This window comes from Cucumis melo, chromosome 5 (assembly GCF_025177605.1).
Source record: "Cucumis melo cultivar AY chromosome 5, USDA_Cmelo_AY_1.0, whole genome shotgun sequence".
Taxonomy (NCBI): domain Eukaryota; kingdom Viridiplantae; phylum Streptophyta; class Magnoliopsida; order Cucurbitales; family Cucurbitaceae; genus Cucumis; species Cucumis melo.
Genome location: NC_066861.1, coordinates 17,352,335 through 17,367,758, shown reverse-complemented (window position 1 = coordinate 17,367,758; position 15,424 = coordinate 17,352,335). Strand labels below are relative to the sequence as shown.

Genomic DNA, 15,424 nt, shown 5'->3' with positions numbered 1-15,424 from the left:
TAAGGGCAAATATGAAATTTATGAAAAAGTAATCGGACTTTATGGATTTTTCTTAAATTGTTATACGGGTCGTAACTATTTAGCACTTGTGTTATATTTACGTAAATTTACCAATTTAATATACATAACAAATGCAAAACAAATTTTATTGTATTAATTATAATAAAGTGAGAGAAAAATTGACCTACCTTCGGCAAAGGAAATGGTTGGAGCTCGTGCTGATAAATGTTGTAAAAATGAGGCACAACGAAAATCGAAACATAGAATATTAAAATAATAATATATAAATAAAATAAAATAAAAATTAAAGAATTTAAGGAAATAGAAAATCTTTAAAAAAAATCTATGTTTTCCCATTTATTTAGAAATTTCACCAATGTGTGTCTAACAAAACCCAAAGAGATGAATTACATGGCTACTCAGAGTTGGAATATTCAAGACACGTGGCAATTAGATGGTGGAGAAAGGGGGGTGACACATGACGATAGACATGCACTAAGCATAATGGCATCTATTTTATCAATATTTATAATAAAATGATTGTATTTGCTTATAATATTATTAATTTTCAAAATTAATAAACTTAATAATTTTAGAAGTCTATGTTTATCTATGTATATGTATGTGTTGAGTGAAAAAAAAAACCAACTCACCATTCGGTTCACCAATAATTAAAGAGGTTTACCATGTCTATTACCTCATTATTGGCATTAACTCATATTTGAGGGAATGAAAGGAAAAAGGAAAAGGGGATTATGAAAAGGAAATATTATAATAATTTTTGTTTGGGAGAAAGACTAAGTAGAAGAATTATTAGATGCTATTTATAATCTTTGTTTGGGAGAAGAAATAAGTGAGAATGATTATGACAAAAATTTATTATTATTATTATTATTATTATTATTATTATTATTATTATTATTATTATTATTTAATTCGAATAAATATATTTTTTTAATTCGTATTGTAAATCAAATACACATATTTGTATTTTATTTACCGAAATTTGAAGTTTTTATCGGAAAACATGTTCCATTAGCTTTCGTAAATATGATGTCAATTTTGAACATTTTGTACGCAAGCTTTTCATGTTAAAAAATTAATTTATGCATTATGTGCGAAAGAAATGACATGTATTTTCTTTAAATTGATGTTGTAAGTGCAATATCGGAAAAATGCGTACCACTAACAATCAATTTAAAAAATTTATTATTATTTTTTAATTTGTACAAATGTATTTTTTTAATTTGTATTGTAAATCAAATACACAAGTATTCATATTTTATTTATCGAAATTTAGAATTTTTATCAAAAAAACATGTTTCATTAGCTTTCATAAATACAATATCAATTTTGAACGTTTTGTATGCAAGTTTTTCGTGCAAAAAAAATTAATCGATGCATTACGTGTGAAAGAAATTACATGTAAAATTGATGTTATAAGTGGAATATCGGGAAATTACGTATCATTAACAATCGATTTAAAAAACGACGACCAAGATAATAACATTGAAACGAAATGAAATACGGGAAACAAATGTTTTTTTCGAATGCAGTTAAACGATGAACATCAATTGTATCGTACAACTCTATTTTGAAATATAGTATTAAAATAATAAAAATATTAATAATAACAATAATAATAATAAATTTCTTAATTTAAAGTAATAATAATAATAGCACACGTAATAATAATAATAGCACACATTCTGAACAAGAAAGAGAGGGATTGAGAGGAAGAAAGAGAATGATTAAGAAGAAATAAGAGGAGATTAAACATATTTTTTCCCCTCTTATTCCTTGCCCCAAACATGGAAATAGTTAGTCATTTTTTTTTCTTTTCCCTCCCCAAACACCCCCTAAAACACTAACATTTCTCACGTCCTTACTCTTATCAATTTCTTCGATTACTTTCCTATAATTATTATCAACTTAACTCAACTTTTTGATCTTGTCGTTAATTAAATGTCCCTTAAAATTCTATTATTAAATTAAATATAATTAATATAGTTATTAGCTTTATAATTCATGGAAATTTAGATAGTCAACAATTAGCATATTAGAAAGTTATATTTTGTGGATACTTGAGAGAATTTGGCCATCCTACAATAGAAGAGTAATAAAAGTTTGAATTTAATTGCTAAAACAAAAAGGAAAAAGAACTTAAATTTGGAATAAACAAAGCCATGGAAAAGATTCATTTGGTAATTAGTTTGAATTTTAAAGTTTTTGCATATCTTGATTCTTTTAATACAATATAGATATAGAATTTTTTTTAATACAACCTCAAATTTTAATCCGATATAAAAAATTATATTTGCTAACATGAGTTCAACTTAATAGATACCTGTATGTATTTTAGGATAAGAAGTCTTGAGTTCAAATTTCTCACTCTTTAGTTATATTACAACACCCTTTTTTTTAAGATAATATAATTATATTTATAATATTTTAGATGAAATGTTTGAATTTTTAAAATCAAATACGGAAATTAGGAAAATATTTGGCTGTTTTTATGCTATTTTGTTTTTACGTAATTTATCATATTTTTATATTTTTACTAGAGAATTTGAAAAATATATATTTTTTAATGAAAAATTCGCTTCAGTTCCTTCTTCTCTCTTCGTTTAGGGTTTTCATTTCCGTATTTTTGAAGTCTAAAATCATACTTCTCCACACTATTCAGCTGGTGCGCACAACTCGAAGAGAAGATTAGGAGAAGGAGAACTCCACTCCGGCGAGCACGATTAACTTTCTTCTCCCGTGCGGTGCGCTGCAACTCTAAGAGAAGGAGAACACGGTACTTCCGACAACATCTTCTCCGGCGCGATGCGACTCGATACTGGTATTTATTAATTTTTTTATTTTCTGAAAATTGAATCCGAACGTTTCTATTCAGCACCATTTGCACGATTCAGAAACTTGAATCATGCGTCATGGAATTTGAGATTCAAATTTAGAGTTGAATCGTTTTTCATTAGTTTTGGTACGTTGGTACGTTCCGATTTTAGGTTTCTCTATGCATTTTTCCCATTTTTTTACTGTTTTATTTTGTTTTCTGTAGATGACGACGATCGGGAACCACTTGACGGTGACGATGTCGACGGTCACAACATGGGGGACGAGGAAGACGAAGAAGATGGTTTGTTTCTTCGTTTTGTATGCGGGATGTTGTTTTATTCAGATTTTCAATTAGTTTCAATTAGATGGTTTTGGGTTTCTGTGGCTGGATTGGTGGTCATTGTGTTCGTTTTGTTTTTCAATTTTCTCGGGGAGGAGTGTATTGTTCCGTCCATCTTTCGTCTCCCGTTCGTTTTATAGAGGATAAGAAACTGCGACACCTGGATGGAGACTAAGGATGAAGCTGAAGAGTGTGACATGGCATATTTGTAACTCATTGGGGTATGTGGGATATTCTATGAGTTTCGTGAGTTGGTGATTGCCAAATGTTTAGATATTGGATTAGCTACCAGTAGGTATACTAAGAAACTCTTTTCATGCAGACCTAAAAGGAAAAGTTTAACCCTGCTGCAAGACGTTGAAATTAATTTGTGATCAACTAGCCATCATTCACCTTATCTTTTTCATGTCTCTGTTTTGGCCAAAAAAAAAAATTTTAAATGCATGTCCTTAGGTAATAACTACTAAGCCTTCTTTTTTATTTTTCAGAAGAAGGAGAGGACGAGTATGAAAAGGATGGTTTCATAGTTGATGATGTTGAAGAAGAAGATGAAGAAGATGTGGAAGAGAGGGAAGACAGTGATGATGAAAGGCAGAAGAAGAAGAAACGGAAGAAAAAGTGAACATTACTCTCTGACTTGTTGTTACTAATATTGTTTTATGTTTAAAATGAATTTTGTCTTTGTACCTGATTAAACGAGTTTAGGCTGAAATAATGTAGAAAGTATGTTGAAGATTAGATGCTATAACTTTTTGAATTGTAATTGATTAATAAAACACTGAGTAACGAAGTCTTAGCATATCTGGCAATCTCCCTCTCTGTGTTGTTGCATATAAAGTGTATAGTAGGTTAAATAGCTCTTTTATGGCTAAAGTTCTCAATATATCTTTGGTTGACGAGATGAATTTCACTTTGTTAGGGAGGAGTATGTGCTCGATGAAGATGATTATGAACTCCTCGAGGACAACAATATTAGCATTCAACGGCCAAAGGTAGTGGTGCTGAATTTTGATAGTGTTGCTTGCTCCATATTATTTATTTCTGATCATTGTTTATCAACTTTTCCAGGGAAGCAAGAAGTTTAAGAGGCTTAAAAAAGCTCGGAGAGACAATTTGGAGCCATCTGGGTTTTCAGATGATGAAGATTTTGTGGAAAGCAGCAGAGGTGGACGAACTGCTGAGGAAAAACTTAAACGTAGCTTGTTCGGTGATGATGAAGGTATGCATTGAATTCATTTTATCTTTACTGCCACACTTCTGATAGAAGTACTGAGCTACTTTTTCATCAAGTTATCTCTTAATTACTTTTTCGGATATTGTGGTAATTATTTGAAGCTCCACTTGAGGATATTGCGGAAGAGGAGGAACAACCTGAAGAGGAAGAAGATGCTGACATTGGAGATGAGGATGAAATGGCTGATTTTATTGTAGATGAAGAAGAAGACGAAGATGGGGCTCCCATAAGGTTTTTTTCTTCATATATTTAGGAGCCTCATACCATGTCTTCTAGTGTTTTTATTTCATTCATTACCAAAAATGATTTTATTGTACATATGTAATCTTGGTTTATTAACTGTTCGGTCTAGGAGGAAGAAGTTGAAGAAAAAAAAGTCCAGGCAGGCACCTGGTGTTTCATCAACTGCTTTGCAGGAGGCACATGAAATTTTTGGTGATGTTGATGAACTCCTTCAGCTTCGCAAGAGAGAATTGGATACTCAAGAGTGGCGTGAGAAGAGATTAGAAGATGAATTTGAACCAATTGTAATTTCCGAGAAGTATATGACAGAAAAGGATGACCAGATAAGGGAAATTGATATACCCGAAAGAATGCAGGTTTCTTTAAATGATTTTTAGTATTATTATTTTTTAACATCATATCTGATAGGATATAACTCCATATTGTTTATCCCATCTCCATGGGGTTCTCATTTTGTTTCCTTTTTTTAGATTTCCGAGGAAAGTACTGGGTCTCCTCCTACGGATGATGCAAGTCTGGATGATGAAGCCTCGTGGATACATGGTCATATTGCAAATGGAATGAACTCTTTGTTTAGCAATGCCAGTGGGCAAGACTTATCTGTAACAAAGGACGATATTCTGCGGTATCTGGATCTTGTACATGTCCAAAAATTAGATGTCAGTATTATTTTTTTCTTACTTCTAATTATTCTCATCTTTACTTGCTCGTTCTAATATGTTTCTATTTTGTTCTTTCGTTTAGATACCATTCATTGCCATGTATAGGAAGGAGGAGATCCTAAGCTTGTTAAAAGATATAGAACATGAAGCTGGTGATGATCAGGATAAAAACGATAAAGCCCCTACATTAAGGTGGCATAAGGTGAGGAAGATTGTAATCCAAAGTAATTCTTTACTTGTATGGATTTGAATCATATAAGAGGCAATGTACATTCACTTTTCCTTATTTAGTTACTTTGGGCAATTCAAGACTTGGACAAAAAGTGGCTGCTTCTTCAAAAGCGAAAAAAGGCTCTTCAATCATATTATAAAAACCGATATTTGGAGGAGATTCGTACAGCTGAACATGTAACTAGAACCACACTGAATCGCCAGCTTTTTGACTCTGTCAATCGATCTCTTGAGGCAGCTGAATCAGAGAGAGAGGTAGATGATGTTGACTCTAAGTTTAATTTGCATTTTCCTCCTGGTGAAGTTGGTGTTGATGAAGGACAATTCAAAAGGCCTAAGAGGAAATCGCTGTACAGTATATGTAGTAAGGCTGGTTTATGGGAGGTTGCAGGAAAATTTGGTTATAGCTCTGAGCAATTTGGGTTGCAGCTATCCTTAGAAAAAATGGTTAGTGATTTTTGATACGGCTGTGTCCCTAATCTTGGATATGCTAATGACACCGGCTTATTATTATTTTTTTTTTGTAGAGAAATGATGAGTTGGAGGATCCAAAGGAAACACCTGAAGAGATGGCATCAAACTTTACCTGTGCGATGTTTGAGAGTCCTCAAGCTGTACTCAAGGGAGCTAGGCATATGGTATTCTATTCTTGTTCCCCTAGATATAACTTCAGAATGCCATCTAGTGTTATTCATGGTCTCTACCTGTGATTTCAGGCTGCTATTGAGATTAGTTGTGAACCTTGTGTAAGGAAGCATGTTAGAAGCTACTTTATGGACTATGCCGTGATATCAACAAGTCCTACGCCAGATGGAAATGTTGCAATAGATTCTTTTCATCAATTTTCAGTTGTTAAGTGGCTCCGTGAAAAGCCATTGAGTAGATTTGAGGATGCACAGTGGCTTCTTATTCAGAAGGCTGAAGAAGAAAAACTTCTGAATGTCACTCTCAAGCTACCCGAAAAGCATTTGAATAAGTTGATAAGTGACTTTAATGAATATTATCTTAGTGATGGGGTTAGCAAATCTGCTCAGCTTTGGAATGAGCAGAGAAAGTTGATATTGCAGGATGCACTTTCGGGTTTTCTTCTGCCTTCAATGGAGAAAGAAGCAAGATCCCTGATGACCAGTAAAGCTAAAAAGTGGTTACTCATGGAATATGGGAAGAATTTATGGAGTAAAGTATCTATTGGTCCATATCAACATAAAGAAAATGATATTAGTTCTGATGAAGAAGCTGCCCCAAGGGTAATGGCATGCTGCTGGGGTCCTGGAAAACCAGCTACCACCTTTGTGATGTTAGACTCATCAGGCGAGGTGCTTGATGTTCTTTACACTGGATCTCTCACCCTACGTTCTCAAAATGTGAATGACCAGCAACGGAAGAAAAATGATCAAGAGCGAGTTTTGAAGTTCATGACAGACCATCAACCACATGTTGTCGTTTTAGGAGCTGTTAATTTATCTTGTACACGATTGAAGGATGATATTTACGAGGTTAGTGTTCCTATTACTAGTGGTGCTGATCGTAGAATATTATAATGAGTTTAGTAGCATTCCCTTTTTCTAGTAATGGTCCCTGCTTGTATAGCTGGGGAGTGAAGTACAAAATTCATTTGAGCTCTGTTTGGTGTTATTTTGTGTCTATTTGGTTTCAATTTTCTCTCGTGGCTTTAGTTAGTTTATTTATTTATTTTTTGGTGGGGGGGGGGGGGTTATTAAAGAACTTCATATGCTTATATCATGTACATAAGTACACCCTGTGCTAAAACTCTTATGGTACGTCATGGTTTGTAGGGTATTTGTGTTGCCTTACAATTTGTATATTTTGATTCTCTCCCCATTCTGGAAAGGCAAGGCACATACAGGAAGAGCACACATTTAGCATTCGCCTTTTGTGAACCTATGGCTTTTTCATTATTGAACTTTTCTTAGTAACCCTAGACACTAAAATCCTTGTGTTTAGGTTTTTTCTCTTATTTATTAATTATAATTAAGGACGTTTACCACTTCTGTTGGAATCCCTTTAGGGTGCTCCCTTTGTGTGGTTTTTTTCCCCAGAATGTGATGGTGACCTTGGTTGGTGAGGTGGCAAAAAGAGATGTGTTGGGTAGGAGGGAGTTTCTATTGTCAACTAATCTGTGTTTTCAAGGGCTCACGGCAGAATAAAGTGCAATAGCCTCCCCTCCGAAGAAGTTGACACTAACAACTACCTTCTAGTTCGCTCCCTCTGTACACTGCACCTCCCCAACCCTTGTCCCCACTGAGCAACTTCTTTCACCCCATCCCATCCCCACCTTGGCGAGTGGTTGGTCAGACTTTATGTTGGAGCAATATGCCCTCTGAATGAAATGGCATTATTCATTTAGTTCCTTGGAATTTTGCTTCTTGGGATGATTTGGATCAATAATCTCTTACATGATATGGTACTAACCCTATTGGATGAACGATAATGACAGAGATTCTTGTATAAAACTAAGTTTTGAAAGGACTGAAAACACACTTGGTATCATCTTTGGGGGAGCAATTGTATCCCACAGGTTTAGGAATTATCATGAACTTCAAAGTCCATGGCACTTTCAATTTTATTACTAATTTCTTTTTTTGTTGGGGGGGGGGGGGTAATGTGTAGGGGAATGAATCTGTCTTCCTGGTCATACACGTTTCTCTTTAATGACGAATTTTACTTGCTTTTGGAAACGAGTAGCGTCTAGATGGACTTTGTAGTGGTTGAGTAACAATAATAAATCTGCTCATGGCTTTACTAAGTCGGCTCATAATGTTGGAGTCTCATCGCTTGGTTCTTTTTTCTCTATAAAGAAGTTTAGATGTAATAACATTCCAGATGGTTCATATCATGTTTTTCGTTCACTGTCTAAAGGCAGAGGACCTCGATCACCTTCTTTTGTGATGTGATTTTTGTGTATTTTGTTTAGAACATTTTCTTCCAGACATTTGGCATGGCTATTGCCCGATGTATGCTAGAGATATGATTGGGGAGTTCCTTCTCCATCCTCCCTTTCATGAGAAGACTTGTTTCTTATGGTGGCTAGGGTGTGTGCCATCGTGTGAAACCTTTGGGGGACAAGGATTAATAGAGTGCTTACAGGGCTGGGAAGGGAGCCTGGCAATGCTTGGTCCCCTTTTTTTAAAGGGGTCTCTCTTTTATTTGTTTGGTTTTCTGTACGCTCTTATGTTCTTTCATTTTTTCAATGAAAATGGTTCTTTAATTAAATACAAAATATTAGATGGCGCAAATTATCTCATTCATTTGTTATTTTATTCTTTGATCAGATCATCTTTAAGATGGTGGAGGAGAATCCTAGAGACGTTGGACATGAGATGGATGGATTAAGCATTGTATATGGCGATGAGTCCCTTCCTCGTCTCTATGAAAATTCTAGGATTTCCTCTGACCAATTGCAAGGGCAATCAGGTACTCGTACATTGACCTTTTTCTTATGCATTGTATTGGTTTTTTTTTTCTTTACACTCCTATTTTATTGTTTATAAATTTATTTTCTTGCTAGGCATTGTGAAGCGTGCTGTTGCTCTTGGACGTTATCTGCAAAATCCACTGGCTATGGTTGCGACACTTTGTGGTCCAGGAAGGGAGATCTTATCTTGGAAACTTAATCCTTTGGAGAATTTTTTGACCCCAGATGAAAAATATGGGATGGTTGAACAGGTCATGGTGGATGTGACAAACCAGGTTGGCTTGGATACTAATTTGGCTATAAGCCATGAATGGTTGTTCAGCCCATTGCAATTCATAGCTGGTCTTGGACCAAGGAAGGCAGCTTCTTTACAGAGATCCTTGGTGAGGGCTGGATCAATTTTCACACGGAAGGACTTCGTTACAGCACATGGCCTTGGTAAAAAAGTATTTGTTAATGCAGTTGGGTTCTTGCGTGTTAGGCGGAGTGGGTTGGCTGCAAGCAGTAGCCAATTTATAGATTTGTTGGATGATACGAGAATTCACCCTGAATCATATGCTCTGGCACAAGAGTTAGCAAAAGATGTTTTTGATGAAGATGTTAAAGGTGATGCAAATGACGATGAGGATGCAGAGATGGCCATAGAGCATGTTAGAGACCGGCCTCATTTACTGAGGACTCTTGATGTTGATGAATATGCCAAGAGCAAGAAACGGGAAGATAAAATAGAGACTTTTCTTGACATAAAAAGGGAACTGATGCAGGGTTTTCAGGATTGGCGTAAGCAATATGAAGAGCCCAGTCAGGATGAAGAGTTTTACATGATATCTGGTGAAACTGAGGACACCCTTGCGGAGGGGAGAATTGTGCAGGCTACAGTACGCAAGGTACTAGGTCAAAAAGCAATTTGTGGACTTGAATCTGGATTGACTGGGATGCTTATGAAAGAAGATTATGCAGATGATTCTAGAGAGATCTCCGACTTGTCTGATAGGTTGCGTGAGGGGGACATCGTTACTTGCAAGATCAAATCAATTCAGAAGAATAGGTACCAGGTTTTCCTTGTTTGTAAGGAGAGTGAGATGAGAAGTAACCGGCACCAGATTACTCAGAATCTTGATCCCTACTATCATGAAGATCGAAGCAGCCTTCAGAGTGAGCAAGAAAAGTCTCGAAAAGAGAAGGAGCTTGCAAAAAAGCATTTCAAGCCAAGAATGATTGTTCACCCTCGATTCCAGAATATAACAGCAGATGAAGCAATGGAGGTTTGTTATTCTCTAAGAAATATCCTCTTATTTTAAAATATAAGTCAAACAGAGTTTAGAAACCCGGATGTGACAACTATTGAAGGTTAACATGTTCAATTTGTATATGCTTTACTGTTTATTCACCTTAAAAAGTCCTTAGAAAAACTTCAAAAAACAATACGGAACCCCTTTTATTGAATAAAATGAATATGGACTACCCAATATTACAATCACAAAAGAGTCTGACTAAGGATTACAAAGAAAGGGGAAATATATTATCAAAAGGGTTCATAAGTTTTTAGGGGAAGAATATAAAGATCAATGATAGAACAAAAGGGAATTGCACTAAAAAGAAGAAGCCCAGATATGGATCCTCTTATTGAAGGCTTTGTATCAAGACATGTATCACACCTTCTTTTTCGTGGAAGAATGGGCATCCAAGCCTGAAGTTTGTGTTAAGTGTATGGGCAAATGTGAACTTAAAAAAATAAAGGTGAGTATGCAGGCTATCTTGCAAAACATGCTTGGGATCCATTGCTAAGGGAAAGCTCCAAAAACTTGGAATGGTGAGGGTACTGGATACCTACCTACATAGTCACTTATATACTCTTATATCACAAAGGATAGACTAAAGAGGGAATGGCCATAACCCCATTGAGCAATTGGCTTTTTTCCTGTGTTTAATGATGAGAGCTCTAAATGGTTGAGTCTTAAGACAGACATGAATGCACACCGGGTTTTGTTAAGATTAAGGCCTCCTTCACGAGAGAGAATGTTTCAGATGTGCTCTCCCCTGGTCAAATGAACACACTCTGGGTTTTGTTAAGATTAAGGTCGGCCAAAATTCACCTTTAACTAGAGATAATGTGCGGATGAGCTCTCCCCTTAGTCAAATGAACGAAAAGGTTCAACCAGATCCCTACCATACTCATAAGCACGAACGTGCTAAGAACATCGATGATCACGAGGAACAGGAATTAGTATTTAATTTGTTCAACACCATTATTTTTTATTTTTAATAACCATTCATTGATATGATGATATGGACCACAAACGAACTTCCTATTGAATGTTCTTTTGAATGGTAATGGTAACAAGAATCTGTTAGGACTCCTCCCTGAAAATCAGTAAAATCCCAACAAAAATAGAGAAGCAGAGACAGTACTTTGCTATGATTCTATTGATGATAAAATCCAGATGAGTTTACAAAATATCCACAGAATACACTATAGGACAGCACTGTAAAATAAGAAAGAAAAGGCAAAAATAAATGCCAAGGTTGTTCTCCAGCTCCTTCGAAAAGGTTGGAATCTTTTCCTAAAAAGCCTCAGCAGCCTTTACCCAAAATATGACCTGGTTTGTTAATCTCCAAAACATTCCTATCAGGGATGGTTCCCCCAGAAGAACCTCCCCACCCTTGGTCTTCTGTGTAATTCCTATCGTATCCTTCCCTGACTTCTTCCTTTTGTAGGCGTGAATGATTGGAGGTCTAACATCTGCAGTGATTAGGAATTTTGGTAAGATTACATATAAAGATGAAAAAGGGAGGAGATTTGCTCCAATTAATATGTAAAAGCCTAAGAGTGATGTAGGGTCAATAAACTAGCCACAATTCATTTTGAAGACCAATAAACGCCACCAAATTCCACCACTAACCAATAATGCTTAATACAAATTCCTTTTTCCAACCAAGAATTCTATTGGACAGCAGAAAATTAAAAAAAATTCTGTAGGACTCTTCATATCTCCCATAAAATTCCTCCTGTCAGTTTTCAACATCTTGTAAAGAGAGCAATTGAGAATGGACACGTCTTTATCAATGCTCCTATGTCTGCCAAGAAAACAGACAAGGGATTCCACCACGGGAGAAAACACATCCTAGAAGATTTTAGGCATGAAATAGTCCTGTCAAGAGCTATAATTATTTTCTTCAAAATTTTAGGGGATGTTTGGGCCCAAAAGTGGATGAAGTGGGGCCATGGGCTACTAAAGCTTTCTCCATGTTGGTGTTTTCAATTATTATAACCAATTAACTCTAGTGTTCCAGTGTTTATCGTATCCTACGGATCCTCTCTCTTGGTTACAACGTTTTCTATTTCCTATCCAAACTAAAATGTACTCCAAATGGGGACTGTTCTAACCTACAAACTATTATAACACCCACATATTATAATAACCACTAGTTATAATAATCAATTCAGCCCCTTGAACACCATCTTTGAAGTCTATAACTTAGAAAAGAATGTTAAATGGTGGAAATTATGGAGGATATCAAATGTTTAAAGTTATTAATACTCATTACACGAGGGAAGTGTCTGATTTCTTGAATTTCATGTTCTGTGAGGAATTATAAGTCTTCAATGTATATATTATATGAGGAAAGCGATTTTATCTCGCTTTTTCTCAATGAAGGTTGTTTCTATTAAAAAATCTTTATTAGTCATTTTTGTGAATGATACTTTTGTATACTTTTCTGTTATGGAACATTTTCTAACATTCTTTTCTTCATGGCAGCTGTTGTCTGACAAGGATCCTGGTGAAAGTATTGTTCGACCTAGTTCTCGCGGACCTTCTTTTTTGACTTTGACGCTTAAAATTTACGATGGAGTATATGCTCACAAAGATATAGTTGAAGGTGGAAAGGAGCATAAAGACATCACTAGCTTGCTGCGTATTGGGAAGACCCTGAAAATTGGGGAGGACACTTTTGAGGATCTTGATGAGGTTAGTGTTGCATTCTGTTATCTGTAATCTGTAGGTGGTCTTCACTCTTTAATGTGATTCGTGTCATAAGATGTAGTTATTGATGACATCTTGGAAACTGTTCTCTATGGTTCTCCATTTAAATATTAAACAATGGCTTTTAAAATAAATTCTCGATACTCTGTTCTCTGAGTTTAATTTTTTTCCTCAGAAAGAATCCTAAAATTTATTGAAGAACTATCGTATGATCAACAAACTTCTACAGAACTTCTGGATGTCTTGATTGTTTGTTGAATTTGATATGACACCTCAATTGAATCCCTCTTGATATTCCCCCTCTCCCTTCAAAAAACCATGCAGGTGATGGATCGTTATGTTGATCCCTTAGTTGCTCACTTAAAGGCAATGCTAAGCTATCGCAAGTTCAGGAGAGGCACAAAAGCAGAAGTTGATGAACTTATGAGGATTGAGAAGTCAGAGTATCCAATGAGAATAATTTATGGTTTCGGAATATCTCATGAACATCCGGGTACATTCATTTTGACATACATACGAAGTACAAATCCACACCATGAGTATATTGGTCTCTATCCAAAGGGGTTTAAATTTAGAAAAAGAATGTTTGAAGATATTGATAGGCTTGTAGCGTATTTTCAAAGGCACATCGATGATCCGCAACATGATTCAGCACCATCAATTAGATCAGTTGCTGCTATGGTACCAATGCGGAGCCCTGCAACTGGTGGCTCTTCAGCAGCATCTGCAGGTAGCCCTTGGGGTGGTTCATCTCATGAAGGTGGCTGGAGAAGCCAGTCATTTGACAGGGATCGTTCTTCTACTCCTGGGTCTAGAACAGGTGAGGTCTACAAAAATTGCATTCAATTCATCCTGTTGAATATCTATTGAGGACACCAAACTGCATTCGAATTACTTCGACTCTTGGAATGTTCAGCTTTAATAATATGATTTCTTATTCTAAACCACTAGAGCTCCATTTCTCAACTAGAGTCCTTTTCTGGTACCTAGTCAGGCTATTTTCCTCTTCTAGGTCTTCTCTTGAAAGAGTTTTTGTTATTAGGCTTTGTTGTCTGTGCCAATTATGGTTTTTTTTTTTGGTTAACATCCTTGTGTCTTGATCTGAGAACTCCTCTTATAATATATATATATATATATATATATATATATATATATATATATATATATATGTATTTGCCTTCTCCAATGGTTGCATAAAACTGTTTGTTTCCTTACCCAAAAAAACCAAAGTTTAATATCCTTAATGAGTTGCATTGTTACAAATTTAAATGGCTTAAAGCCTTCTTATTTCTTATGAGAAAATTATTGTTTCCTGCTTATATTATGCCTATTATCACGTATTTTGGTTCTACGCCAAGTCTTTGAGCTTTAAGTGTAAGAATGACTCATAGTTCTGCGTGTTGGTAGAGATTCATGCCATTTTATGGTACTTTTTGACAACCTTAATTTGTTTTAACCTTCGATTTGACTTTATATTCTGCTTGCAGGGAGAAATGACAACAGAAACTCTGGTGGTCGTGATGGACATCCAAGTGGCCTGCCTAGACCATATGGTGGACGTGGGCGTGGTCGAGGCTCATACAATAATAACAGAGGGAATAATGATCGGTCAGATTCGGGTTATGATGGCTCCAGATGGGATTCATCTTCCAAGGATGGGGATGATGGATTAAGCAACTTCCCAGGAGCTAAAATTCAAAATTCACCAGGCAAAGAAGCTTTTCCTGGTGGCTGGAGCTCTGGTGGGAGTGGGGGGTGGTGGTGGTGGTGGTAATGGATGGAATGACAGCACTGGTGGCAGCGGTAGTGGCAGTGGCGGTGGGGGTTGGGGTGGGACTGGTGGAAATTCCAAAGGAAATTGGGGTGGTTCTGGTGGAAGCAACAGTGGGGGATGGGGTTCTTAACTCTTTCTCGACTGGCTGGCACTTGACAGTCTTGGTGATCGGTAATTCTTACCAGTTTCTGCCTCCAATCGAGTCCAGTTGATGTGTGGTTTTGGTCTGTCGGCCCCCAACAACTCTTACACTGCAGCTGATGATCTTTAGATAGTAATTTAGTCAGAAGAGATGAGTAAAACCTCTCTCCCTCTCCTGACTGTCTTTTACTTACCCTTCCACAGTTACAAAATTATTCAGGTGATTGGGGGGGGGGGGGGGGGGGGAGGGGAGGGAGGTTGAATGGTGTAGAACTTACCTTATATAGGAAAAGGTAAGCTCGTTTTGAAGGCCGTATTTATAATATTTAAAGGCATGATGTTGCCTCTTTCGTTCTAAAAGCTCTCTTGGTCTAACCTATTGATGTGAATACTTGTGCGCAAATATCTACCTTTGCTTAATGTGGACATCTTTTTTAATTCCAACTTAGTTCTATCAGTCTTTGCATAGGTTATCTATTCTTTACTTCTAACCTTCATGTTATGTAGTTTTTCCTTCAAAAAGTAGTTTTTTCCAT

The 15,424-nt window shown here is 36.0% G+C and overlaps 1 protein-coding gene across 3 annotated transcripts; it reads left to right on the top strand.

The window, feature by feature from the left end:
* Window positions 1-2,594: 2,594 nt before the first annotated feature.
* On the top strand, window positions 2,595-15,332 carry LOC103485847 (transcription elongation factor SPT6 homolog). Of its 3 annotated transcripts, XM_051084541.1 has the most exons (18): window positions 2,595-2,845; window positions 3,065-3,142; window positions 3,670-3,799; window positions 4,101-4,173; window positions 4,250-4,400; window positions 4,517-4,646; window positions 4,768-5,014; window positions 5,129-5,317; window positions 5,403-5,522; window positions 5,612-5,998; window positions 6,079-6,189; window positions 6,268-7,047; window positions 8,845-8,986; window positions 9,081-10,252; window positions 12,749-12,958; window positions 13,298-13,793; window positions 14,461-14,728; window positions 14,775-15,332. In XM_051084541.1, the coding sequence occupies exons 1-18, from the start codon at window positions 2,830-2,832 to the stop codon at window positions 14,875-14,877; spliced, it is 4,803 nt and encodes a 1,600-aa protein (XP_050940498.1). In that variant the 5' UTR covers window positions 2,595-2,829; the 3' UTR covers window positions 14,878-15,332. The 3 variants fall into 3 exon arrangements, with proteins under 3 accessions (XP_050940498.1, XP_008441794.2, XP_050940497.1); XM_008443572.3 differs by having other exon boundaries at window positions 14,461-15,332; XM_051084540.1 differs by lacking the exons at window positions 2,595-2,845; window positions 3,065-3,142 and adding an exon at window positions 3,167-3,402 and having other exon boundaries at window positions 14,461-15,332.
* Window positions 15,333-15,424: the final 92 nt, after the last annotated feature.

Bases quoted from the DNA above. Each gene is read 5' to 3' on its own strand.
- LOC103485847 (XM_051084541.1), top strand. The intron at 4,401-4,516 runs GTATGCATTGAA...AATTATTTGAAG, and splicing joins CTTGTTCGGTGATGATGAAG to CTCCACTTGAGGATATTGCG. The intron at 13,794-14,460 runs GTGAGGTCTACA...TTCTGCTTGCAG, and splicing joins TACTCCTGGGTCTAGAACAG to GGAGAAATGACAACAGAAAC.